This window comes from Somniosus microcephalus, unplaced genomic scaffold (genome assembly GCF_052327205.1).
Source record: "Somniosus microcephalus isolate GS21.2 unplaced genomic scaffold, FLI_Smic_1.0 unresolved_chr4, whole genome shotgun sequence".
NCBI classification, from domain to species: Eukaryota; Metazoa; Chordata; class Chondrichthyes; order Squaliformes; family Somniosidae; genus Somniosus; species Somniosus microcephalus.
In genome coordinates, this window is record NW_028225182.1 from 40,342,256 (window position 1) to 40,369,539 (window position 27,284).

Consider the following 27,284-nt stretch of genomic DNA (forward strand, 5'->3'; position numbering starts at 1 on the left):
CTGCGGAGAAACTTCTAAGCTCCAATCAACTCTACTTTTGTGGTTCCCTATTTAAATAATATATATGTATATTTAAAGACAGAATGTATGACTTCAAAATGGGGACTGAATTCTGAAATACCTCTGCACGCCCTGGTTCAATCCTCCCTCTCCCTCTAACCCGTCTTCATTTGGAGGCTGCAATTGGTCTCGACCCCGATGTGTGCAATAACAGTGTTTTCGTAAGAGCAGTTTCAACAACAACTTGTATTTATATAGCGCCTTTAACGTAGTAAAACGTCCCAAGGCCCTTCACAGGAGCGATTATCAAACAGAATTTGACACCGAGCCACACAAGGAGAAATTAGGGCAGGTGACCAAAAGCTTGGTCAAAGAGGTAGGTTTTAAGGAGCATCTTAAAGGAGGAGAGAGAGGTAGCGAGGCGGAGAGGTTTAGGCAGGGAATTCCAGAGCTTAGGGGCTTGGCAACAGAAGGCATGGCCGCCAATGGTTGAGCAATTATAATCAGGGTTGCTCAAGAGGGCAGAATTAGAGGAGCGCAGATATCTCGGAGGGTTGTGGGGCTGGAGGAGATTACAGAGATAGGAAGGGGTGAGGCCATGGAGGGATTTGAAAACAAGAATGAGAATTTTGAAATCGAGGCGCTGCTTAACCGGGAGCCAATGGAGGTCAGCGAGCACAGGGGTGATGGACGAACGGGACTTGGCGCGAGTTAGGACACGGGCAGCCGAGTTTTGGATGACCTCAAGTTTACGTCGGGTGGAATGTGGGAGGCCAGCCAGGAGTGCGTTGGAATAGTCAAGTCTAGAGGTAACAAAGGCATGGATGAGGGTTTCAGCAGCAGATGAACGTAATCAAACAAAATTTGACACCGAACCACACAAGGAGAAATTAGGGCAGGTGACCAAAAGCTTGGTCAAAGAGGTAGGTTTTAAGGAGAGTCTTAAAGGAGGAGAGAGAGGCGGAGAGGTTTAGTGAGGGAATTCCAGAGCTTGGGGCCCAGGCAGCTGAAGGCACGGCCGCCAATGGCGGAGCGATTAAAATCAGGGCTGAAGAGGCCAGAATTAGAGCGCAGAGATTGCGGGGGGGGTGGTGCGGGTTGTAGGGCTGGAAGAGATTACAGAGATAGGGAGGGGGGTGAGGCCATGGAGGGATTTGAAGACAAGGATGAGAATTTAAAAATTGAGGCGTTGCTTAACCGGGAGCCAGTGTAGGTCAGTGAGCACAAGGTGATGGGTTTTACTATAACAAGGATTTTTTTATATCACTGTAACTATACTGCAAATAGCAAGGCTTTATGTACTGCAACAGGGTGACGTAATAAAACTCACTACGCACTTGGTATGAGTGTAAAGCAAGGCTTTAATCAACTTGTTTCAGAACATGGAGGTCTAGTTGTACTTCACTAGTTCCTTGTCTTACAAAATGTCCCTGGAGAGCTGGGGCCGACGCCCGAGTATTTATACTCCTTGGACGGCGCCACCAGCTGGCCCTCCAGCGTTATTTCACAAGTCGTTTCTTGATGAATGATGAGATTTATAACACAGGGTTTTGCTGTCTTGATGCTAACTTACATTTCATTGTTCACGCAGTTCCTGATAAAATTGAAGGTTTTGTCCAGCACCTTCAGATCCACTCAAAGAAAAGGTAAGCTTCTGAAGCAATGTACTTGCAAATATGTTGAGAGGTGAACAAGGCAATGGCCCAAATCTTGCTGGAGTGGGGCAACTCACGCGTGAGCCGTTAGTTAGACTTTTTCCTGCAGCTCGAAAAATGTTTCCCCTGCAAGTTGCTGGAAGCGTGAAGGCAACGCGGCATCTGGGACCTTGGTGAGCGACGGGACCCCCAACAGTCTACCTCCGTAACAGTGTCTGCCGTGGCTCAGTGGGTAGCGCCCTCGCCTCTGAGTCAGAAGGTCATGGGTTCAAGTCCCACACCAGAGGCTTGAGCCCATAATCCAGGCTGACGCTCCCAGTGCCAGTACTGAGGGAGCGCTGCACCGCCAGAGGTGCCATCTTTCGGATGAGACGTTAAACCGAGGCCCCGTCTGCTCGCTCAGCTGGACATAAAAGATCCAGTGACACTATTTTGAAGAAGAGCAGGGGAGTTCATCCTGAAGCCAATATTTATCCGTCAGTCAACATCACTAAAATGGATGATCTGGTCATTATCACATTGTTGTTTTTGGGAGCTTGCTGTGCGCAAATTGGCTGCCGCGTTTCCCACATTACAACAGTGACTCCACTTCAAAAGTACTTCATTGGCTGTAAAGCACTTTGGGACGTCCGCTGCCCGTGAAAGACGCTGTAGAAATGCAAGTCTTTATTAAATAACGAGATTTAAGGATTGAGAAAGAAACAGAGGGACAACAGAGAAGGCGGGTGAATTAGAGTCAAATCAGGTAAATAAAGAGAGGAAAAGAAGATTGGATTCAGAGAGAGAGAGAGGGAAATAAGAGACAGAAAGGAAAAGTAAGAAAAAATAATGAAATTTGAATTTTTAAAAAATTTATAAGTCTTTACTGCTTGCAGAAATGAAAGATAGAAGGTCTTGCATTTCTATAGCGTCTTTCATGACCACAGGACGTCTCAAAGCACTTTACAGCCAATGAAGTACTTTTTTTGAAGTGTAGTCACTGTTGTAATGTAGGAAATGTGGCAGCCAATTTACATAAGAAATAGGAGCAGGAGTCGGCCATTCGGCCCTGCGAGCCTGCTCCGCCATTCAATGAGATCGTGGCTGATCTTCTGCCTCAACTCCATTCACCGGTCCTATCGCCATATCCCTTGATGCCCTTACTAGTCAGAAATCTATCGACTTCTGTTTTGAATATACCCAATGGCTGAGCCTCCACAGCCCTCTGGGGTAGAGAATTCCAAAGATTCACCACCCTCTGTGTGAAGAAATTTCTTCTCATCTCAGTCTTGAATGGCCTACCCTTTATCTTGAGGCTGTGGCCCCTGGTTCTAGACTCCCCAGCCAAGGGAAACATTCTCCCAGCATCCACCCTATCAAGCCCTGTAATAATTTTGTATGCTTCAATGATATCCCCTCTCATTCTTCTGAATTCAAGAGAATACAGGCCTAGTTTACTCAATCACTTCTCATACGACAGTCCCGCCATCCCAGGAATCAATCTCGTGAACCTTCGTTGCACTCCCTCTATGGCAAGCATATCCTTCCTTGGGTAAGGAGACCAAAATTGTACACAGTGCTCCAGGTGTGCTCTCACCAAGGCCCTATATAATTGGAGTAAGACTTCTTTACTCCTGTACTCAAATCCTCTTGTAATGAAGGCCAGCATACCATTTGCCTTCCTAATGGCTTGCACATTCACTTTGTGACTCATGTACAAGGATACCCAGGTCCCTTTGAGCATCTGCATTCCCCAATCTTTCACCATTTAGGAAATACTCTGCCTTTCTGTTTTTTCTACCAAAGTGGATAACTTCACATTTATCCACATTATATTCCAACTGCCATGTTCTCGCCCACTCAGAGCCTGTCGAGATCCCCTTGAAGCCTCTTCACATCCTCTTCACAACTGACACTGCCGCCTAGCTTTGTATCATCAACAAATTTGGAAATGTTACATTTAGTCCCCTCATCCAAATCATTGATACAGATTGTGAATAATTGGGGCCCAAGCGCCGATCCTTGCAGTACCCCAACTTGCCATCACAGCCTGCCATCCTGAAAAAGACCCATTTATCCCTACTCTTTGTTTTTTGTCTGTTAACCAATTCTCAATCCATGCTACTATATTACCTCCAATTCCATGTGCCCTAATTTTGTTCACCAACCTCTTGTGTGGGACCTTATCGAAGGCCTTCTGAAAATCCAGATACACCACATCTACTGGTTCCCCTTTGTCTACTCCACTAGTTACATCCTCAAAGAACTCCAATAGGTTTGTCAAACAGGATTTCTCTTTCATAAATCCATGTTGACTCTGCCCAATCTTACTATTAGTTTCTAAGTGCCCAGATATTGCATCCTTTATAATAGATTCCAGCATTTTCCCAGCTACTGATCTGAGGCTAAAAGGTCTGTAGTTCCCCGTTTTCTCTCTCCCTCCTTTCTTAAATAGCGAGGTTACATTTGCTATCCTCCAATCTGCAGGAACCGTTCCAGAATCTATAGAATTTTGGAAGATGACAACCAATAAGAACATAAGAACACTATTCCAATGGCCACCTCTTTGAAAACCCTAGGATGTAGGTCATTCGGTCCTTGGGATTTATCGACTTTTAGTCCCATTAATTTTGCCAGTACTGTTTTTTTACTAATAATAATTTCTTTAAGTTCCTCATTCTCATCACACCTTTGGTTTACTCGTATTTCTGGGAGGTTTTTTGTGTCTTCCTCCGTGAAGACAGAAACAAAGTATTTATTTAATTTCTCTGCCATTTCCTCATTCCCCATTATAAATTCTCCCATCTCTGACTGTAAAGGACCTACATTTACCTTCGCCAGTCTTTTCCTTTTCACATACCTATAGAAACTTTTACAATCCGTTTTTATATTTTTCGCTAGTTTATGCTCCTATTCCATTTTCCCTTTCTTTATCAATTTCTCGGTCCCCCTTTGCTGATTTCTAAAAAGATCCCAATCCTCAGGCTGACCGCTTTTTCTGGCAACTTCCTCCTTTGACTTAATACTAGCTTTAATTTCTTTTGTTAGCCATGGTTGGATCACTTTTTGGGTTTTTATGTCCTAGAGGAATATATGTTTGTTGCAAATTATGCATTATTTCCTTGAATGTTAGCCATTGTATGTCCACCTTCATACCTTTTAGTGTAGTCTCCCAATCTACCATGGCCAACTTGTCCCTCATACCCTTGTAGTTTCCTCTGTTTAGATTGAAGACCTTAGTTTCAGATTGGACTACATCACTCTCAAACTTAATGTAAAATTCAATCATATTATGGTCACTTGTCCCTAAAGGCCCCTTTACCACAAGATTATTGATTAGCCCTTTCTCATTACACAGTACCAGATCCAGATTAGCCTGTTCCCTGGTTGGTTCCTCCACATACTGATCCAGGAAACCATCTCGCATGCATTCCAAGAATTCACCCTCCACACCATTAGTGGTAATTTGATTTGCCCAGTCAATATGCAGATTAAAGTCCCCCATGATTACCATATTGTCCTTGTTACATGCACTTCTAATCAAGATTCAAGATTCAAGATCATTTTATTGCCATATGTAACTAGTACAATGGAATGCTTACTCCCCACTCACTCCCACAATACAAGCATATAAATATAAAAGCAAAAAATAAAAACAAGTATAAATAAAAACAATAAGCAAATAAGCAGAAAGTATAGCAATAACAGTCCAAGTTGCAGGATATGATGAATAGTGCAAAAAAGCCTCAATTACCACTGGAAATAATAGTAATGTAATATGATAAATATATGGTAATATAAGTATAATATATATATTTACATAAACATATAACTATAATATATGGGGCAGTGCGGTTAGCAGTTCAGTAGGCGCACTGCCTGTGGATAGAAACTGTTCTTAAACCTGCTGGTCCTGGTTCGGATGCTGCGGTACCGACGTCCGGACCGCAGGAGGGAGAACAGTTTGTGCCCAGGGTGATTGGGGTCCTGGATGATGGAGCAGGCCTTGTTCCGGCACCTGGTCTGGAAGATCTCCTCGATGGACGGAAGTGCACACCCGATGATCTTTTCTGCCGTATTCACAACTCTCTGGATGGCTTTCTTGTTCTGTGCAGTGGTGTTACCATACCACACATTGACACCACTCATCAGGACACTCTCTATGGTGCCGTGGTAAAAGTTCACAAGCCACTGTGTGCTTATGCCGCATTTCCTCAGGCACCGTAGAGGGTAGAGGCACTGGTGTGCCTTCTTCAGCATAGCCTCAGTATTATGGTTCCAGGCCAGGTCATCAGAGATCTGCAGTCCCAGGAATCGGAAGCAACTGACGACTTCCACTGGTGATACTGTTCCCTACATTACCATTACTGTTTGGTGGCCTATACACAATTCCCACCAATGTTTTCCACCCTTTGCTGTTTCTTAGCTCCACCCAAACTGATTCCAGTTCTACATCACGATCTGCCAAGCCAAGATCTTTTATCTCTACCGTACCGATCTCATCCCTTATTAACAGCGCTACGTCACCTCCTTTTCCTTTTTGTCTGTCCTTCCTAAATGTTGAGTACCCTGGAACATTCAGTTCCCAGCTTTGGTTACCCTGCAACCATGTCTCTATAATGGCAATTACATCATACCCATTTACTTCTATTAGTGTCATTAATTCATCCACCGTGTTGTGAATGCTACGTGCATTTAGATAAAGTGCCTTCAACTTTGCCTGTTTAATATTTTTCTGCACTTTGACCCTCTTTACTGTTGGCCTTTGTTTCTGCTTCCTACTAGTTTTGCTGACTACTTTTCTAACTTGCACTTCCAGCTTTGTTTCTCTCTGTTCTGGGCCCACACTTAGGTTCCCAGCCCCCTGAAAAACTAGTTTAAATCCTTCCCAACAGCACTAGCAAACCCCCCCTGCGAGGATGTTGGTCCCGTTTCTGCCGAGGTGTAACCCGTCCAGCTTGTACAGGTCCCACCTTCCCCAGAATCAATCCCAATACCTCAGGAATTTAAATCCCTCCCTCCTACACCATCTCTCCAGCCACGCATTCATCTGGTCTATTCTCCTATTTCTGCTCTCGCTAGCACGTGGCACTGGGAGTAATCCTGAGATTACTACCTTTGAGGTCCTGCTTTTTAATTTATTTCTTAGCTCCCTATATTCTGCTTGCAGGACCTCGTCCCTCTTTCTACCTATGTCGTTGGTACCGATATGGACCACGACCTCTGGCTGTTCACCTTCCCCCTTCAGAATGTCCTGCAGCCGCTCAGTGACATCCTTGACCCTGGCACCAGGGAGGCAACATACCATCCTGGAGTCACATCTGCGGCCACAGAAACGTCTATCTGTTCCCCTTACGATAGAATCCCCTATCACTATTGCTCTCCCACTCTTTTTCCTCCCCTCCTGTGCAGCTGACCCACTTGTAGTGCCACGGGCTTGGCTCTTGCTGCATTCCCCTGAGAAACCATCTCCCCCAGCGCTATCCAAAACAGAAAATCTGTTGGAGAGGGAGATGGACCCAGGGGACTCCTGCACTACCTTCCCAGTTCTTTTACTCTGTCTGGCAGTCACCCATTCCCTGTCTGCCTGCGCACTCTTTACCTGCGGTGTGACCACCTCGTTAAACGTGCTATCCACGAAGATCTCAGCCTCGCGCACAGCAAGGTCCCACAAACATTTTAGTGATGTTGGTTGAGGGATAAATATTGGCCCCAGGACACCGGCGAGAACTCCCCTGCTCTTCTTCGAAATAGTGCCGCGGGACCTTTTACGTCCACCTGAGAGAAATGAAATTCAACAGTTTAAATTGTTCCCTTTCTGGGCCGGAGAAGTATAGCATTAACAATTATCACTGTTAAGTAATGTTCCCTTTAATTTTTTTTTCCCTGTGTGGGCCCTTTAAGTTTGCTGCGTGGCTGCACGGCTGCGCGTTCGCGGTCTCTCTTCCCACAGCAGCGCTGGTGAGTGGCCTGTGCGGGACCTCGCGATTGGAGCGCGGCCGCCTACGCTCGGGGGAACATTGCTGTTAGGTACGGGCCCTAACTTCCTGCGGCAGGTTTCAGGGGAAATTAATGTGCAAATCCAGCAAAGCTCTTCTTCGAAGTGGTTGGCCATTAGATCTTGTACGTCCACCTGAGAGGGTAGGTGAGGCCTCGGTTTGACGTCTCATCCGAAAGGCGGCACCTCCGACAGTGCGGCGCTCCCTCAGTACTGCACTGGACTGTCAGCCTAGATTATGGGCTCAAGTCTCTGGAGCGGGACTTGAACCCACGACCTTCTGTCTCATTGAGCCACGGCTGACACCTTGGCCTAGAAATTCAGTGGCCTACGCCACCACTTTGCGCCCAAAGAGGGCACTCAGTGGCTTTTGCGCCACTGGCCACACCTACCGCGATATTTAGCGGGGCGCTAATGGCGGCGTTAGCCTGCAGCGCTGCGCCGCCACCGATGACGTCATCGGTGTGCGCAGCGCAGCGCCCCGCTCCCGCCCCGATCACCATATTTGGTCGCGCCTGCCTCTTCAGCGCCGGCCGCAAATAGCGACCGGTACACAGGGGCCTACCTGTGGCGGTAGTGGCGCTAGTTAAGGTGGAGGTGCGGCCGGCCGCTTTTTCGGCGGCTGCCTGCCAGCACCTCCGTCCCCGGCCTCCTACACCCCCCTCCCCCCGCCGCGGCATTGCCGGCTGTTTCCCGAGAGCCCGGCACTTCTCCTTGGTGCTGGGCTCATTTGCCGGCACTCGCGAGCGGGGATCGCGCTGTTGCAGGCACCTCCCCCTTAACAGTGGGAGGAAGGCCTGCAGTACCGCAGCGTGCCGTGCCGTAGCGTGTGGCGCTGCGGCCCTTAGCGCGGCGATATTCAGTTTCAGCGCCCCAAGCGGGGCGCGGGAAGCCTCGATTAGCGGCCCATTTCCATTTGGGGCGCAGAAACTGAATATCCGGATGGCGCAAGTGGCTCCGCTCGCAGCGGTAATTCCGGCGCCCAGGCGAGCTTGGCGCCCCAAACGGCGCCCAACTGAATTTTTAGCCCCTAATGTGTGCTGCTATAGGGACTTCAGTATGGCTGGTATCCCGGCCTTTGCTCATTATTCAGTGCCTACCCGCCCTCTCCCCCCTTTATAAGTGGACATGTGTGGCTGATGATTGGGGGCGGGATCAGACCCGGCTTCAATTTTAACTTTCTCATCCTTGTTTTCAAATCTCTCCATGGCCTCGCCCCCCCTCTGAGATCTCTGCGCTCCTCCAATTCTGGCCTCTTGTGCATCCCCTATTTTAATCGCTCCACCATTGGCGGCCGTGCCTTCTGCTGCCTGGGCCCTGAGCTGTGGAATTCCCTCCCTAAACCTCTCTGCCTCTCCTCCTTTAAGACGCTCCTTAAAACCTGCCTCTTTGACCAAGCTTTTGGTCACCAGTCCTAATATCTCCTTATGTGGCTCGGTGTCAAATGTTGTCTGATAATCGTTCCTGTGAAGCGCCTCGGGATGTTTTACTACATTAAAGGCGCTATATAAATGTAAGTTGTTGTTTTGTATCCCTCATAGTCAAATAGCCACTATCTAGGGTCACACATAAGAACATAAGAAATAGGAGCAGGAGTTGGCCATTTGGCCCTTTGAGCCTGCTCCGCCATTCAATAAGATCATGTCTAATCTTCTACCTCATCTCCACTTTCCTGCACTATCCCCATATCCCTTGATTCCCTTAATATTCAAAAATCTATCGATCTCTGTCTTGAATATACGCAACGACAGAGCCTTCACTGCCCTCTGGGGTAGAGAATTCCAAAGATTCACCACCCTCTGAGTGAAGAAATTCCTCCTCATCTCAGTCCTAAATGGCTGACCCCTTATTCTGAGACTGTGACCCCCCTGGTTCTAGACTGTTGGTTGGCCCATGACATCTATGGAGCCAAACCCCAGCACGAATCCTCAGTTGAGGAGAAAGTTGCCAATGCAAATGTTTTTGTTAAGGAGACTGATTGATTTTTTTTTTAAACCTAAGGCAAGGAGAAAAGACATGCAGGCTGCCAGGTCTCGACAACCAGACTTTGTTCTTCATGTAAGTTGCAACCTATTCTCCGTAAGCCCCTCGTGAAACATTTCCCTGCCCACCCAGGGTGGGTGGATACCTGTCTTCTCCGGGCAATCGAACATCATCAACACTTCCCAACTGGAGCTGCTTTGATGGTTCAGTTGCTATTGGAATACATGTCACTGAGCTGTGCAGGCCATGTCCAAAACTCGGCCTGTGCTGAGATAGCAGTTCTCTGCTGGGGTAGCACTGTTGCCTCACAGCGCCAGGGACCCGGGTTCAAATCCGGCCTCGGGTGGCTGTCTGTGTGGAGTTTGCACATTCTCCCCATGTTTGCATGGGTTTCCTCCGGGTGCTCCGGTTTCCTCCCACAGTCCAAAGATGTGCGGGTTAGGTTGATTGGCCATGATAAAAAATTGGCCCTTAGTGTTAGGGGGGATTAAATATGTGGGGTTACGGGGATAGGGCTTGGGTGGGATGGCTGTCGGTGTAGGGACCGGGTGCTAGGGTTTGGATGATCAGCCATGATCTCGTTGAATGGCGGAGCAGGCTCGAAGGGCCGAATGGCCTACTCCTGCTCCTAGTTTCTATGTTTCTATGTAGCACCTCAGGTGCCCACAGTTGACCGGAGCGCCTTTGGGCTGTTGAGGGGGAGGGGAGAATCGTCCAAAGTCAGGATAGGAAAGGGATTTCAAAAGGGAATTGGATAAATACTTGAAAAGGAAAATGTGCTGGGGTGTGGGGAAAAGAGCAAGGTGGTGGTGGTGGTGGGGGGGGGGGGGAGCGGGACTAATTGGATCGTTCCTTCAAAGAGCCGGCACAGGCACGATGGGCCGAACGGCCTCCTTCTGTGCGGTATCATTCTAGTACAGGAGCAAGGATGTCTTACTACAGTTGTACAGGGCCTTGGTGAGACCATACTTGGAGTACTGTGTGCAGTTTTGGCCTCCTTACCTAAGAAAGGATATACTTGCCATAGAGGGAGTGCAGCGAAGGTTCACCAGACTGATTCCTGGGATGGCAGTGTAATGATATCAGCAAATAGAGATGGTATTTGCCTGTTCGATTATGATGCCTTAGCAGCATGATTGCAGGTATTGATTGCTTGTGCCTGACCAGCAGAGGTCATGTGACCGAGACAAGCAAGGCAGTGGAGTTTAGTTTCAGTTTCGTTCTAGATGCATCACAGCATCGTGTCTCCTGTAAAAGCTGTATAAAAGAGTTGAACAGACTTTAGATTAAAACTCATTCTCTTTCATCAATGTCTCATCATTGAACCCACAAAGAAATCAATACATGGTGTCAGAAGTGGCTGAAAGAGATGAAGAGAAAAACTCTGAAGTTAAATCAGCTCTCCACAGATTAGCAAGCCAAAAGAGAACATCGTTACTTACCATTAGAGAATAGCTAACGAAGTGAAAAAATGGAAGGTTTACACCCACCGGCGACGCTTCAGTTGACAGGTAATGTGGCTGAAAATTGGAGGAGATTCAAACAACGTGTAGGGTTGTATTTATCAGCAATCGGAGCTGACGAGAAAAGTAATAAACAGAAATCGTCACTGTTCTTACATGTCGTGGGTGATGAAGCGGTGGAGGTGTATAATAACTTCACATTCACTGTTAATGGAGACAAAATGAAGCTAGATAAAATAATGGAACAGTTTGAGGCCTACTGCATACCTAAACGTAACGTGACGTTTGAGAGGCACAGATTTTTCACATGTGTACAGAAAACGGGTGAGACTATTGATCAGTATGTGACTGAACTGAGAAACCGAAGCAAAACATGTGAATTTGGGGGACTGACAGACTCGCTGATAAAAGACAGACTGGTGTGTGGTATTCCGGATAATGGTCTAAGGGAAAGACTGCTAAGAGAGCAAAATCTAGACCTGGGAAAAGCCATAGCACTGTGTAGGGCTACAGAGACTGTGAAGTCGCAGGCAAAAGAGCTGTTCAGTGACAATAGCTGCAACGTGGATGCAGTGAGTAAGAACGGACACAAACCGTTTAACAAAAAGAGCGCCAATGTGAAAAAAGAGGCGTGGCCACCGAACGAAAATGAAAGGGACAATCGAAAGACATGTAGTCGATGCGGTACACAGCATCCACCAAAAAAGTGTCCAGCATATGGTAAAAAATGCAATAGTTGCAACAAAAACAACCATTATGCCGGTTGCTGCAAGAACTAAGCACAACAAAGCAAGGTCCATGCAGTAGATGAAAGCGAGATAGAGGAGTTCAATGTAGATGTTGTGTCTGAAAACAAAGAAGAAGAAAGAGACTGGATGTTGACACTAAAAGTGAATGACATACACATTCCATTTAAATTGGATACTGGAGCACAAGTTAATGTGACATCAGAGACTGATTTTAAGAAAATTAGACCCAGACCAAAGATACATGGAATACAAGTGAAAGTGACAGGATACTCAGGTACTGATATACCAGTGAAAGGAAGATGCATTGTCAAAGTAACACACAAGGACAGAGAGCACACGCTAGCATTAATCGTGGTGCCAAAGGATGTGCAAGCCATACTAGGTTTAAAAGCCTGTGAGAGACTGAACCTGGTAAAGAGAGTCCTCGTTGTGGAAAGCGAAGGAGAGACAGTCTATGATGAACTGAATGTTGCGTACACACCGGGTAAGCTGATGTATACAGCAGACACGTTGTCCAGAGCTGTTGACCCAGGAGAGCCCGCAAACACAGTGAAAAGACTGAAGTACAAGGCAAAAGACAGTGGAACTGACTTCTACCAGAGCATGCTTGTATACCGCACAACGCCGCTCGAGTGTGGTATGTCACCAGCCCAACTCCTGATGGGACGTCGGCTAAGGTCAAACCTACCCATCCCGGAGAACCTCCTGAAAACAAAAGAGGGGGAGAAAGTGAGGAAGTTCAAAGAACAACAGAAAGAAAAGCAAAAGTACTACTATGACAGAGGAACACAAAACCTACCTGAACTCCACACTGGTGACCAAGTAAGGTTGAAAGACAAAACAAACACATGGACTCAGAAGGGAACTGTCCTGAGTGAAGTTCAACCAAGATCATACACCATTCAGACAGATGAGGGTGCTGTTCTGAGAAGAAATCGTCGAGATCTTCTCATGGGACCAGCCACAGCAGGTCAAGAGACTGATACTGCTGAACAACCTGATCACACAGCTGAGAACCAATCATCTGAGGCAACAACTCAGATTCAAGGACAATCAATCAGAAAATCCTCAAGACACGTGAAGCCTCCTGAGAGACTCATTGAGCAAATTTAAGGACTATTGTTATAGAAGGAAGTAATGTTATCTTATTCTTTCTTCAAGTTCTAGTGTATTGACATATTTCATGTGAACACACAAAGCAAGGTTAAAAAACCTTGATCATGATGATAATGTAAGTTCATTAAGTGTTACAGTTAAAATGCAGATTAATACAAAGAAAACATGTTGTTAGTTAAAAGTAAAATACTTTTGTTTTAAGGAAAGGAGATGTAATGATATCAGCAAATAGAGATGGTATTTGCCTGTTCGATTATGATGCCTTAGCAGCATGATTGCAGGTATTGATTGCTTGTGCCTGACCAGCAGAGGTCATGTGACCGAGACAAGCAAGGCAGTGGAGTTTAGTTTCAGTTTCGTTCTAGATGCATCACAGCATCGTGTCTCCTGTAAAAGCTGTATAAAAGAGTTGAACAGACTTTAGATTCTCTTTCATAAATGTCTCATCATTGAACCCACAAAGAAATCAATACAGGCAGGACTGTCGTATGAGGAGAGATTGGGTCGACTAGGCCTGTATTATAGATGTAATATAATATAATATAAATGGGCTTGTATTCGCTAGAGTTTAGAAGAATGAGAGGGAATCTCATTGAAACTTATAAAATTCTAACAGGACTGGACAGACTAGATGCAGGAAGGATGTTCCCGATGGCGGGGGAGTCCAGAACCAGGGGTCACAGTCTAAAGATAAGGGGTAGGTCATTTAGGACAGAAATGAGGAGGAATTTCTTCACCCAGAGAGTGGTGAACCTGTGGAATTCTCTACCACAGAAGGCAGTGGAGGCCAATTCATTAAATATATTCAAGAAGGAGTTAGATATATTTCTTAAGGCTAAAGGGATCAAGGGATATGGAGAGAAAGCAGGGACAGGGTACTGAATTTGGATGATCAGCCGTGACCTCATTAAATGGCAGAACAGGCCAAATGGCCTACTCCTGCTCCTATCTTCTATGTTTCTATGTTTTCTATATATTCACTAGAATTTAGAAGAATGAGAGGGGATCTGATTGATATGTATAAAATTCTGACAGGGCTAGACAGACTGGATGTTTCCCCTGGCTGAGGGGTCTAGAACAAGGGGTCACAGTCTCAGGATACGGGGTAGGACATTTAGGACTGAGATGAGGAGAAATTTCTTCACTCAGAGGGTGGTGAACTGAATATATTTAAGAAGGAGATAGATAGATTTCTAGATACAAAAGACGTCAAGGGGTCTGGGGAGAGGGCGGGAATATGGTATTGAGATAGAGGATCAGCCAAGATCATATTGAATGGCAGAACAGGCTCGAAGGACCGAATGGCCTACTCCTGCTCCTATTTTTTCTGTGTTTCTTTCTATGTTTCTATGATTCTAGGAGGGGAGGGGTGGGGAGAAGATTACCATTTTGCATATGGTAACAATGCTGTGGCCAGTTTCTGCCCTGTATCGCAGGCTGCAGATTTCGGCCTCTTAAATGGAGACTTTGCTGGTCTCGCGATGGTCTCCTAGCTAAAGGACAAGGGTTAGAAACATTGATAGGGTTCCTTCAATGTAGAAAACTGACTGAGGCGTTTCCCAGAGGCGTGAGGAAAAGGGACACCGCACCAAAAGAAAGAGCGTTTAGAGGAGGGGATGACCGTAAACCCTGGTCAAAGATCTAGGCTCTGGGAAGGTTCTTTAAGGAGGAGTTTGAGGAAGAGAATTCCAGAGAGTGGGACCCAAGTGGCTGAATGCATGGCTGCCAATGTGATGGGCTGAAGTGACTGGGAAATCAGGTACGCCAGAGGAAGGGAGAACTCAGGGAAGGTGTGGAGCTGGAGGAGGTGACGGTATAATCATGGAACCTCCAAGGTGGATCGTTAGAGCTTCTTTGCTCTGCAACTCAATCCTTGGTCATCCTTTGCCCTTCCTTCCCCACTCTCCTCTGTTTAAGCTGCCCTGGCTTTCATAGTGGGTGCAATTTAGCCCAAACTACAGGAAACTCTTTTTTTATCCGGCACCGACGGGACCGGCGTGGTGCCGGTTGATCAAAAAGTCCGGGTTACAGAGAGGTATACTTACCAAGGTACGAGAGCCCCGTACACGGCCACAGGTGCAGGAGTCCCAGTTACATGGCCACAGATCCAGGAGTCCCTGTTGCACGGCCACAGATCCAGGAACCCCGGTTACACGGCCACTAATATATAGTAAAACTTACCTGAACCTACTCCTGAATTTTGCCGGTTAAGAGAGATTTCTGGATATTTAGGTGCCAGTTAAAAGAAAGTTTCCTGTTTTAAGTTCAAGCTGCAAGTTTAACGCTACCTCTGCAGAGACTACTGCCCATCAGCGCCTCACCCCTGCCCCAACCCCCTGCTCGTTCTTTGTGTTCACTGTGTTCCTTTCAACTGCTGGAACTCTGCTCATATATGACTTCCCAACTCCTGGATTCCTCTTCCCTTAGGACTGCGCTGATGTGCTGGACTCCACTGCAAGAGACTCGACTGCCGTGACTCTGCTCCGCTACTCAGTCACCTCAAGATTTAAGGTAATTTTTTCCCAGCCTACAGCCCATCCAGTCCCCCTACCCAGCACCCTCCCCCCCCCCTACCATCTGCTGCTGTGACTTTGAGTAGACGAGGCCTATATTGTCTAGAGTTTAGAAGATTGAGAGGTGATCTCATTGAAACATACAAAATTCTTACACAGTTTGACAGGGTAGATGCAGGGAGGATGTTTCCCCCTGGCTGGGGAGTCTAGAACCAGGGGTCACAGTCTCAGAATAAGGGGTCGGCCATTTAGGACTGAGATGAGGAGAAATGTCTTCACTCAGAGGGTGGTGAATCTTTGGAATTCTCTGCCCCAGAGGGCTGTGGAGGCTCAGTCGTTGAGTATATTTAAGACTGAGATCGATAGATTTTTGGATATTAAGGGAATCAAGGGCTTTGGGGATAGTGCAGGAAAGTGGAGATGAGGTAGAAGATCAGCCATGATCTTATCGAATGGCGGAGCAGGCTCGAGGGACAAATGGCCGACTCCTGCTCCTACTTCTTATGTTCTTATGTTTCTGAGCTTCTGACTGCCCTTCAGCGCACAGCTGCTTTCTCAGGTTTATTTTCCCGCTGCGGGGGCCGAGGTCCATTTCTCCAGTGCTTCTGAGCCTTAGAGTGACCTCCAACCTCGCCTGCCCTGTTCTACGGAGACCGCGGGGTCGTCATCTCGATTCTAGTACCTGGCCTGCTGCCGCCTCCTCAGTTTTCCTGCTCCTCGGACTGGAGCCTCTCGCTCTACGGTGAGCCAGCACTGATCCATTGCTGCTGGTTCCTATCCCGCTCTGGATTCTGCTCCGCCGCTCCCAGGTGGCCTTTGCCCTGGCTTTTCTGGCTGCCTCCCGGCACCGCTGACTCCATTTAGCGCTCCGCTGGTGTGCTGGATCCTTTGGTGTGCGCTGCTAATCACCTCTGCTGGAGCTCTGGATCAACCTACGGCTAGCTCATGATCGATTCGCCACACCTCCTTGGTTCTCCTTTTTCCATGCAAATACCTTTTTTTTTAATTTGCTTATGGGATGTGGGCGTCGCTGGCCAGGCCAGCATTTAGTGCCCATCCCTAGTTGCCCTTGAGAAGGTGGTGGGGAGCTGCCTTCTTGAACCGCTGCAGTCCGTGTGGTGAAGGTGCTCCCACAGTGCTGTTAGGGAGGGAGTTCCAGGATTTTGACCCAGCGACAATGAAAGAACGGCCGATATATTTCTAAGTCAGGATGGTGTGTGACTCGGAGGGAAACTTGGAGGTGGTGGTGTTCCCATGCGCCTGCTGCCCTTGTCCTTCTAGGTGGTGGAGGTCGCGGGTTTGGGAGGTGCTGCCGAAGAAGCCTTGGCGAGTTGCTGCAGTGCATCTTGTAGATGGTACACACTGCAGCCACGGTGCGCCGGTGGTGGAGGGAGTGACTGTTTAAGGTGGTGGATGGGGTGCCAATCAAGCGGGGCTGCTTTGTCCTGGATGGTGTCGAGCTTCTTGAGTGTTGTTGGAGCTGCACTCATCCAGGCAAGTGGAGAGTATTCCGTCACACTCCTGACTTGTGCCTTGTAGATGGTGGAAAGGCTTTGGGGAGTCAGGAGGTGAGACACTCGCTGCAGAATACCCAGCCTCTGACCTGCTCTTGTTGCCACAGTATTTATGTGGCTGGTCCAGTTAAGTTTCTGGTCAATGGTGACCCCCCAGGATGTTGATGGTGGGGGATTCAGCGATGATAATGCCGTTGAATGTCCTGGGGAGGTGGTTAGACTCTCGCAGTGCATCCTCTGATAGTCGGTGCTCCAAGCTGACACCACCCCAGCTACAAGTCAACTTCATCCCACCACCAGACCTCTGACTTTAACTTATTGTTTCCTTCCTATTCTCTGTTTACAAGCACGGCATATCTATCCTAAGAAAGAAAGACTTGCATTCAATGTTCCCCCTAATTTTTTTTTTTCATATGCGCGGTCCCTTTAACTGGCTGCGCAACCCGTTCAGATTTTCGCACAAGCGCTGTTTCCTCCTGTGAGCAGCCTGCGCGGGACCTACAGACCGCTGCACGGCCACGCAGCTTAGCAGGAACGTTGCTTGCATTCATATCGCGCCTTTCACAACCTCAGGATGTCCCAAAGCGCACTACAGCCAATGAAGTGTAGTCACTGTGGTAATGTAGGAAACGCGGCAGCCAATTTGCGCACAGCAAGCTCCCACGAACAGCAACGTGATAATGACCAGATCATCTGTTTTCCCCTCTACCGTGGTTGACACGGCCCTCGACCGTGTCCGTTCTATCTCCCGCACTTCTGCTTTCACCTCTGCTCCTCCCTCCTGTAACCACGATAGGGATCCCCTTGTCCTCACCTTTCACCGCACCAGCCTCCACATTCAACGGATCATCCTCCGCCATTTCCGCCACCTCCAAAGTGATCCCACCACTAAATGCATCTTCCCCTCCCCTCCCCTTTCAGCATTCCATAGGGACCGCTCCCTCCGAGACACCCTAGTCCACTCCTCTATCACCCCCAGCACCCCTTCCCCTTCGCCCGGCATCTTCCCGTGCAAGCGCAGGCGATGCAACACCTGCCCTTATACCTCCCCCCTTCCCACTGTCCAGGGCCCCAAACACCCCTTCCAGGTGAAACAGCGATTTACTTGTACTTCTTGCAATCTAGTATACTGTGTTCGCTGCTCACGATGTGGTCTCCTCTACATTGGGGAGACCAAACGCAGATTGGGTGACCGCTTTGCGGAATACCTCCGTTCAGTCCGTAAGGATGACCCCGAGCTTCCGGTCGCCTGTCATTTTAATTCACCGCCCCATTCCCATTCAGACCTCACCGTCCTTGGCCTCTTGCATTGTTCCATGGAAGCTCAGCGTAAACTCGAGGAACAGCACCTCCTCTTCCAATTAGGCACTTTACAGCCTTCCGGACTCAATATCGAGTTCAACAATTTCAGATCATAACCTCGGCCCCCATTTACATTTTTACTTATTTTTTATCCACACCTTTGTTTCGGCCCTTTTCCCGCCCCCCCCCCCCCCCCCCCACCCACCGTTTTTTCTTTCTCTCCTACATGGCAGCTGTCTCTCATTCTGCCAGCGTATTTCACACCTAATCTAGAGCCGTCTTTTGTCTCCACTAGTCCTATCACCATCTCGTCTTGTTTTGAATACCTCTTAATGTCTCTTCACTTCTCTTTTGTTCTCTCCCAGCCTGGCCTTCAGTCTTGACAAAGGGTTTTGACCCAAAACATTGACTCTATTTTCTCTCCACGGATGTTGCCTGGCCTGCTGAGTTTTTCCAGCATTTTCTGTTGTTATTTCATCTGTTTTAAGTGTTGGTCACTGCCCCCCGTAGAAACTCTGCTCCCTAGCCATCACTTCCATCACCCTCCCTGGCCACAGTCTCAGACTGTTCGCAATCTCGCCATCCCGCGCTGACCTTCCGACTCCATATCGACTCCATTTCCAAGACCGCCTACTTCCACCTCTGGGACATCGCCTCGACTCCGCCCCTGCCTCGGCCCGTCTGCCGCTGAAACCCTCACATGTGCTTTTATTACCTCCAGACTCGACCATTCCGACACTCTCCTGGCCGACCTCCCATCTCCCACCCTCCGTAAAACTTGAGCTCATCCAAAACTCTGCTGCCCCGTGTCCTAACTCGTGAGGAGGATGCCGAGAAACTCCAGGATGATTTGGACAGGTTGGGTGATTGGGCAGAAGCATGGCAGATGCAATATAACGTGGATAAATGTGAGGTTATCCACTTTGATGGCAAAAACAGGAAGGCAGATTATTATCTGAATGGCAATAGATTGGGAGAAGGGGAAGTGCAACGAGACCTGGGTGGCCTTGTGCACCAGTCGCTGAAGGTAAGCATGCAGGTGCAGCAGGCGGTTAAGAAGGCAAATGGCATGTTGGCCTTCGTAGTGAGAGGGTTTGAGTACAGGAACAAGGATGTCTTGCTGCAGTTGTACAGGGCCTTGGTGAGACCACACCTTGAGTATTGTGTGCAGTTTTGGTCGCCTTATCTGAGGAAGGATGTTCTTGCCATGGAAGGAGTTCAGCGAAGATTCACCAGGCTGATACCTGGGATGGCAGGAATGACGTATGAGGAGAGATTGGGTCGATTGGGCTTATACTCGCTGGAGTTTAGAAGAATGAGAGGGGATCTCATTGAAACTTATAAAATTCTGACAGGACTGGACAGACTAGATGCAGGAAGGATGTTCCCGATGGTCGGGGAGTCCAGAACCAGGGGTCACAGTCTAAGGATAAGGGGTAGGCCATTTAGGACAGAAATGAGGAGGAATTTCTTCACCCAGAGAGTGGTGAACCTGTGGAATTCTCTACCACAGAAGGCAGTAGAGGCCAATTCATTAAATATATTCAAGAAGGAGTTGGATATATTTCTCAAGGCTAAAGGGATCAAGGGGTATGGGGAGAAAGCAGGGACCGGGTACTGAATTTGGATGATCAGCCATGATCGCATTGAATGGCGGAGCAGGCTCGAGGGGCTGAATGGCCTACTCCTGCTCCTATCCTCTATGTTTCTATGTGCCAAGTCCCGTTCACCCATCAGCCCCTGTGCTCGCTGACCTACACTGGCTCCCGGTCCGGCAACTCCTTGATTTTAAAAATTCTCATCCTCGTGTTCAAATCGCTCCATGGCCTCGGTGCGCCGGTGGTGGAGGGAATGAATGTTTAAGGTGGTGGATGGGGTGCCGATCACGCGGGCTGCTTTGTCCTGGATGGCGTCGAGCTTCTTGAGTGTTGTTGGAGCTACACCCATCCAGGCAAGTGGAAAATTCCATCACACTCCTTACTTGTGCCTTGTAGATGGTGGAAAGGCTTTGGGGAGTCAGGAGATGAGACACTGCTGAAGACGATGGCCTTAGCTTTCTCAGTGTTGAGCTGGACTAACCAGGTAGAGAAGGCGTGACCGGTGGTGGACTGGTAGAGTTGGGTGTTATTGGCATACATATGGAGGTTGACCCCCATGTCTGTGAATGAGTCGCCAAGGGACAGTAAGGAAGATGAATTGGGGAACTCCACAGTTGTGCATGGGTGGGAAGAGAAGCCATTGCTGGAGAGCAATCCCACGGAGCTGGACATCAGAGGAATGTTGGAGGAGGAAGGTGTGGTCAGTGTTTATGGCCCAGAAATTCGGGTCGGGGGCTTCCCGCGGATGCAAGCCCCCGACCTGCACTTACCTAGCGCGCCGGCCATTGTTCTGTGGGCCCGCGTGGGATTGCGATCCTGGGCCTCCTCCAGCTGCCGGTGCGCAGTGCTTGCGTATCCCAGGGGCGCAGTTAGTTCGATGCGTCCCCTGGGATCACGTGGGCCATGGAGAGCCAATGGTAGCAGGGAATGCTTCATTCATAAGTTTGACAGGACTGTCAAACCTATAAATACTATAAGCCCCAAAACATCACTAAAACTTCAAATAATTTTTTTTTTTAATCACATTTTTAAAATAAACTATAAATTACATGAAATAACTATTTTAAACAATAATTTAAATTTTTGAAAAAATTAATTACATTTTCTAACAGGGCTAAAAATAAACTTACCTTTCTTTAAAGTATTTAAAAATAATAAACCTGTGGAAAAAATGTTTTAATTTTAATTAATTCACCTTGTAAAAAGCAAGCCTTGCGACTGCTTTTTACATGTCTAACTTCTGGAGACTTACCCTCCCGGGAAAACCTGCAAAAAAAAACGTAAGTTCGATGCGCCCGCGCTGCCTCTCCCGCGCACGCATTCGACTTCTGAACCCCTTCGTTCAGGGGAACGGAAGTGCCGGTTTCCCCGCGCATGCGCAGTGCATGCACGAAACCGGCACTTCCATTGGGCTTACGGGTGAGTACCCCCGTGCGTACTCACCCGTGGAGACCCGAATTTCTGGGCCAAATGTCGTTAAACAAGTTTGCTGAAAGCACACAGGTTCTGCTTCTTACCTTGTTATAGGGCAATCTCCTAATCTTGGCTGAGTCACCTGACAGAAAGAAAGAAAGACTTGCATTTATATAGTGCCGCCAATGAAGTGTAGTCACTGTTGTAATGTAGGAAACGCAACAGACAATTTGCGCACAGCAAGGTCCCACAAACGACAGTGAGATACTGACCAGATCATTTGTTTTAGTGATGTTGGTAGAGGGATAACAGTGCAGCGCTCCCTCAGTACTGCACTGGAGTGTCAGCCTAGATTTTTGCACTCAAGCCTCAGGAGTGGGATTTGAACCCACGACCTTCTGACTCAGAGGTGAGAGTGCGACCCACTGAGCCACAGCTGACACTAATGTCTAATAAGTTCTTATCTGAGGAAGGACGTTCTTGCCATGGAAGGAGTTCAGCGAAGATTCACCAGGCTGATACCTGGGATGGCAGGAATGACGTATGAGGAGAGATTGGGTCGATTGGGCTTATACTCGCTGGAGTTTAGAAGAATGAGAGGGGATCTCATTAAAACTTATAAAATTCTGACAGGACTAGACAGACTAGATGCAGGAAGGATGTTCCTGATGGTCGGGGAGTCCAGAACCAGGGGTCACAGTCTAAGGATAAGGGGTAGGCCATTTAGGACAGAAATTAGGAGGAATTTCTTCACCCAGAGAGTGGTGAACCTGTGGAATTCTCTACCACAGAAGGCAGTAGAGGCCAATTCATTAAATATATTCAAGAAGGAGTTGGATATATTTCTTAAGGCTAAAGGGATCAAGGGGTATGGGGAGAAAGCAGGGACAGGGTACTGAATTTGGATGATCAGCCATGATCTAATGGCGGAGCAGGCTCGAGGGGCCGAATGGCCTACTCCTACTCCTATCTTCTATGTTTCTATGTTTCTATGTTCTCTGTTTTATTTTCAGGTGCCAATGATAAATCAGCTCCCCCATGGTCAGATTTATTGTGCTCCAATATAGATAACCTCAACAAGCAGAACACAACCCATATCAATATTAAGTGCATGATTGAACCAATGCAAGGTACAGCAGATGGACCATTCAGATTTGGGCAAGTGTGGTCCAAAACACCAGCGGGTGAATTATGACTCCAGAAGTCGAACAAAAGCAGGTGCCACACTACAGGTCTCAGAAGATAGCCATCAAAGGCCAGTCCTCGATTCTCAAAGACTTGGCTTTGCAACGAATTCATGTGCGGCCTTGGACAAATTTCGACAGAGGATGGATTCAGGAATGGCAAGACTAAGGCAGAATCATAGCAAACCATCTTCAAGTCCTCAGAGCCGAGAAGCTATAACAAGGAAGCATGGTCCACATGGAAAGAAAGAGCCGATAAGGAAAGCAGGGAATGTTTGTAAACAGAAATTCCAACTCAACTCTGGCCCTGCGTGTGATATTGAAAACCCCAAATTACTGGCGGACTCAACTCCCCGGATTGCAAACTCCCATCCTCGTTCAGGATTCATATGTACTTCTGAAGGTTTCCAAAAATCTGATGCGATTTCACATGCTAACACTTCTGAACCTCTTCGACCGAAAGATCCAGTAAGATATCGTCGTGCACATAAAGTATCATTTTCTGACGCACTTCTGTCATACTCTACCCCTTGTCCAAGAAGGAATGTTAAAACATCTCAGCCCCACCCTATATCTGGTTCATTAAGGCACACTGAAATTTCTCAGTACCGCCCTACCTCTGGTTCAATGAGGCATGCTAAACCATCTCAGTCTCACACTACTTCTGATTCAATGAGACGTGCTAAGCCATCTCCGTCTCACTCTATCTCTGGTTTAGTGAAGCATGCTAAAACTTTTCAATATCCCTCTAGCCTTGGTCCAATAAACGCTGCAACACCTCAGTCTCACTCTATCCCTGGTCCACTAAGGCACACTGAAACACCCCAGGCTCAGTCTAGCCTTGGTCCACTAAGGCGTACTGAAACATCTCATTCTCCCTCTAGCGCTGGTCCAGTAAGGCACACTGAAACATCTCGGTCCCACTCTAGCACTGGTCCAGAGAGGCATGCTGAAACATCTCAGTTTCATTCTAAGCCTGGTCTAATAAGGCATGTAGAAACCCCTCAGTCTCGCTCTACCTCTGGTACAATGAGGCGTGCTATACCATCGCAGTCTCACTCTATCCCTGGTTTAGTGAAGCATACAAAAACATCTCCTCACTCTAACACTGGTCCAACAAGGCACACTGAAACATCTCACTCTCACTCTAGCTCTGGTCCAGTAAAGCATGGTGACACATCTCATTCTCACTCGAGCCCAAGTCCAATAAAGCAAGCTAACCCATCTCATTTTCACTCGAAACCTAATCCAATAAAGCAAGCTAACACTTTTCATTTTCACTCTAACGCTGGTCCAATAAAGCAAGCTAACCCATCTCATTTTCACTCAAGGTCTAGTCCAATAAAGAAGGCTGACCCATCACATTCTCACTCTAGCGCTAGTCCAATAAAGCATGGTGACACATCTCATTCCCACTCTAGCCCTGGTCCAATAAAGCATGGTGAGACATCTCATTCCCACTCTAGCCCTGGTCCAACAAAGCATGCTAACATGTCTCATTCTCACTCTAGCACTGGTCCAATAAAGCATGCTAAAACATCTCATTCTCACCCTAGCCCAGGCCCAATAAAGCATGGTGACACATCTTATTCTCACTCTAGCACTGGTCCAATAAAGAAGGCTGACACATCTCATTCTCACTCTAACCCTTGTCCAATAAAGAATGCTGAAACATCTCATTCTCACTCTAACCCTTGTCCAATAAAGAATGCTGAAACATCTCATTCTCACTCTCGCACTGGTCCAATAAAGAATGCTGAAACATCTCATTCTCACTCTCGCACTGGTCCAATAAAGAATGCTGAAACATCTGATTCTCACTCTCGCACTGGTCCAATAAAGAATGCTGAAACATCTCATTCTCACTCTCGCACTGGTCCAATAAAGAATGCTGAAACATCTCATTCTCACTCTTGCACTGGTCCAATAAAGAATGCTGAAACATCTGATTCTCACTCTAGCCCTGGTCCAATAAAGCATGGTGACACATCTCATTCTCACTCTAGCCCTGGTCCAATAAAGCATGCTGAAACATCTCATTCTCACTCTCGCCCTGGTCCAATAAAGAAGGCTGACACATCTCCTTCTCACTCTAGCCCTGGTCCAATAAAGAATGCTGAAACATCTCATTCTCACTCTAGCCCTGGTCTAATAAAGAATGCTGAAACATCTCATTCTCACTCTAGCCCTGGTCAAATAAAGAATGCTGAAACATCTCATTCTCACTCTAGCCCTGGTCTAATAAAGAATGCTGAAACATCTCCTTCTCACTCTAGCCCTGGTCTAATAAAGAATGCTGAAACATCTCCTTCTCACTCTAGCCCTGGTCTAATCAAGAATGCTGAAACATCTCCTTCTCACTCTAGCCCTGGTCTAATAAAGAATGCTGAAACATCTCCTTCTCACTCTAGCCCTGGTCTAATAAAGAATGCTGAAACATCTCCTTCTCACTCTAGCCCTGGTCTAATCAAGAATGCTGAAACATCTCCTTCTCACTCTAGCCCTGGTCTAATAAAGAATGCTGAAACATCTCCTTCTCACTCTAGCCCTGGTCTAATAACGAATGCTGAAACATCTCCTTCTCACTCTAGCCCTGGTCTAATCAAGAATGTTGAAACATCTCCTTCTCACACTAGCCCTGGTCCAATAAAGAATGCTGAAACATCTCATTCTCGCTCTAGCCCTGGTCCAATAAAACATGGTGACACATTTCACTCTCAACTTAGCCCTGATACAACAAGACACACTGAACTATCTTGGTCTCATATTACACCTGATCCTGTCAGATGTGCTAACACATCGCATTCTCACTCATGCCCTGGTCCAATAAGGCACACTGAAACACCTCCGTCTCCCTCTAGCCCTGGTCCAATAAAGCATGCTAACACATCTCATTCTCCCTCTAGCCCTGATCCATTAAAGCATGCTAGCACATCTCATTCTCACTCATGTCCTGGTCCAGTAAGGCACACTGAAACACTTCTGTCTCACTCTAGCCCAGGCCCAATAAGACACACTGAAACACCTCAGCCACAATTTACCCCTGATCCTGTCAGATGTGCTAACACAGCTCATTCTCACTCTAGCCCTGGCCCAATAAGAGACACTGAAACATCTCGGTCTCCCTCTAGCCCTGGCCTACTAAGGCACACTGAAACATCTTGGCCTCATTTTTCCCCTGATCCTGTCAGATGTGCTAACGCAGCTCATTCTCACTCTAGCCCTAGTCCAATAAAGCACATTGAACCACCTCCGTCTCCCTCTAGCCTTGGTCCAATAAGGCTCACTGAAACATCTCAGCCTCATTTTACCCCTGATCCTGTCAGATGTGCTAACGCAGCTCATTCTCCCTCTAGCCCTGATCCATTAAAGCATGCTAGCACATCTCATTCTCACTCATGTCCTGGTCCAGTAAGGCACACTGAAACACCTCTGTCTCACTCTAGCCCCGGCCCAATAAGACACACTAAAACACCTCAGCCACAATTTACCCCTGATCCTGTCAGATGTGCTAACACAGCTCATTCTCACTCTAGCCCTGGCCCAATAAGAGACACTCAAACATCTCGGTCTCCCTCTAGCCCTGGCCTACTAAGACACACTGAAACATCTCGGCCTCATTTTTCCCCTGATCCTGTCAGATGTGCTAATGCAGCTCATTCTCACTCTAGCCCTAGTCCAATAAAGCACATTGAACCTCCTCCGTCTCCCTCTAGCATTGGTCCAATAAGGCGCACTGAAACATCTCAGCCTCATTTTACCTCTGATCCTGTCAGATGTGCTAACGCAGCTCATTCTCACTCTAGCCCTAGTCCAATAAAACACATTGAACCTCCTCCGTCTCCCTCTAGCATTGGTCCAATAAGGCTCACTGAAACATCTCAGCCTCATTTTACCCCTGATCCTGTCAGATGTGCTAACGCAGCTCATTCTCACTCTTGTCTTGGACCAGCAACAGCTCGGCCTCCCTCTGTCCCTGGTCCAATGAGGAGTGCTGTAATATCTCAGTCTCATTCTAAGCCAGGTCCAGTAAGATGCGCCAACACATCTCATTCTCACTCTAGCTCAAGTCTAATAAAGCAAACTCAAGCACATCAATCTAATTTTAGCCATGATGCAATAAAGCATGCGCACAAACCTCAGACTGCTCTTAGCCTAGTTCCAATGAGGGATGCTAATACTGCTGACCGCTTTCCAAACTCAGGAGTATTAACAGAACTAGTTGCCCAATGCTGAAATTTTGGAAAACTTGACTTCAAACCTCTGAAAGGTGCCAAATTCCTGGCCCAGTATTAAGCACTCACAGGACACAAATCTTAAAGCCAATATTCAACGGGTCATACGACTGATGTCAGTCTTACTCAACTTGGCCAATTTCATTGCTGACCTTCCAAATTCAGGGCTTGATTCGGTTCAACGTCTTCCCTGCTGGCTTATTCCAGAAAATCTTCAGCTGAGAGGGCAACAAAAAAAAAAATGAAATGCAGGCCACATCACATACTTCAATAAGGTCGAGGGTCAGTGTGTGAGGACCACTCCACCAGCAATGGGAGTCGGAGGTCAGGAAGAATGGACAAGTAAAGAGCTGACCAGGACCACCTTCAATTACTTCACGATTGAAGAGCTGGCTGGGGACTGTTAGCCTTTGCTGAACATTTTCCGACATCGAAGTCTTCAGTACCTTCACTGTTCATCGTCTGTCAAAAAAAAGAATTGGAGATGCTCTACCTCTTTAATTCCCCATGGGGTACTTTATCAGCTATTTTACTGTAACAGGAAATGTAGTCAGGCCAATAAAGACAGAGCGGAAAACATTA

General features: G+C 47.4%; 1 protein-coding gene across 1 annotated transcript; it reads left to right on the plus strand.

The window, feature by feature from the left end:
- The first annotated feature begins 1,119 nt into the window (after nucleotides 1-1,119).
- On the plus strand, nucleotides 1,120-27,284 carry LOC147090599 (uncharacterized). The gene is given in 5 exon segments (XM_085977365.1): nucleotides 1,120-1,646; nucleotides 9,634-9,690; nucleotides 15,371-15,454; nucleotides 22,297-22,429; nucleotides 22,431-27,284. Coding segments are annotated over 2 exon segments (4,308 nt in total). The 5' UTR covers nucleotides 1,120-1,646; nucleotides 9,634-9,690; nucleotides 15,371-15,454; nucleotides 22,297-22,394; the 3' UTR covers nucleotides 26,704-27,284.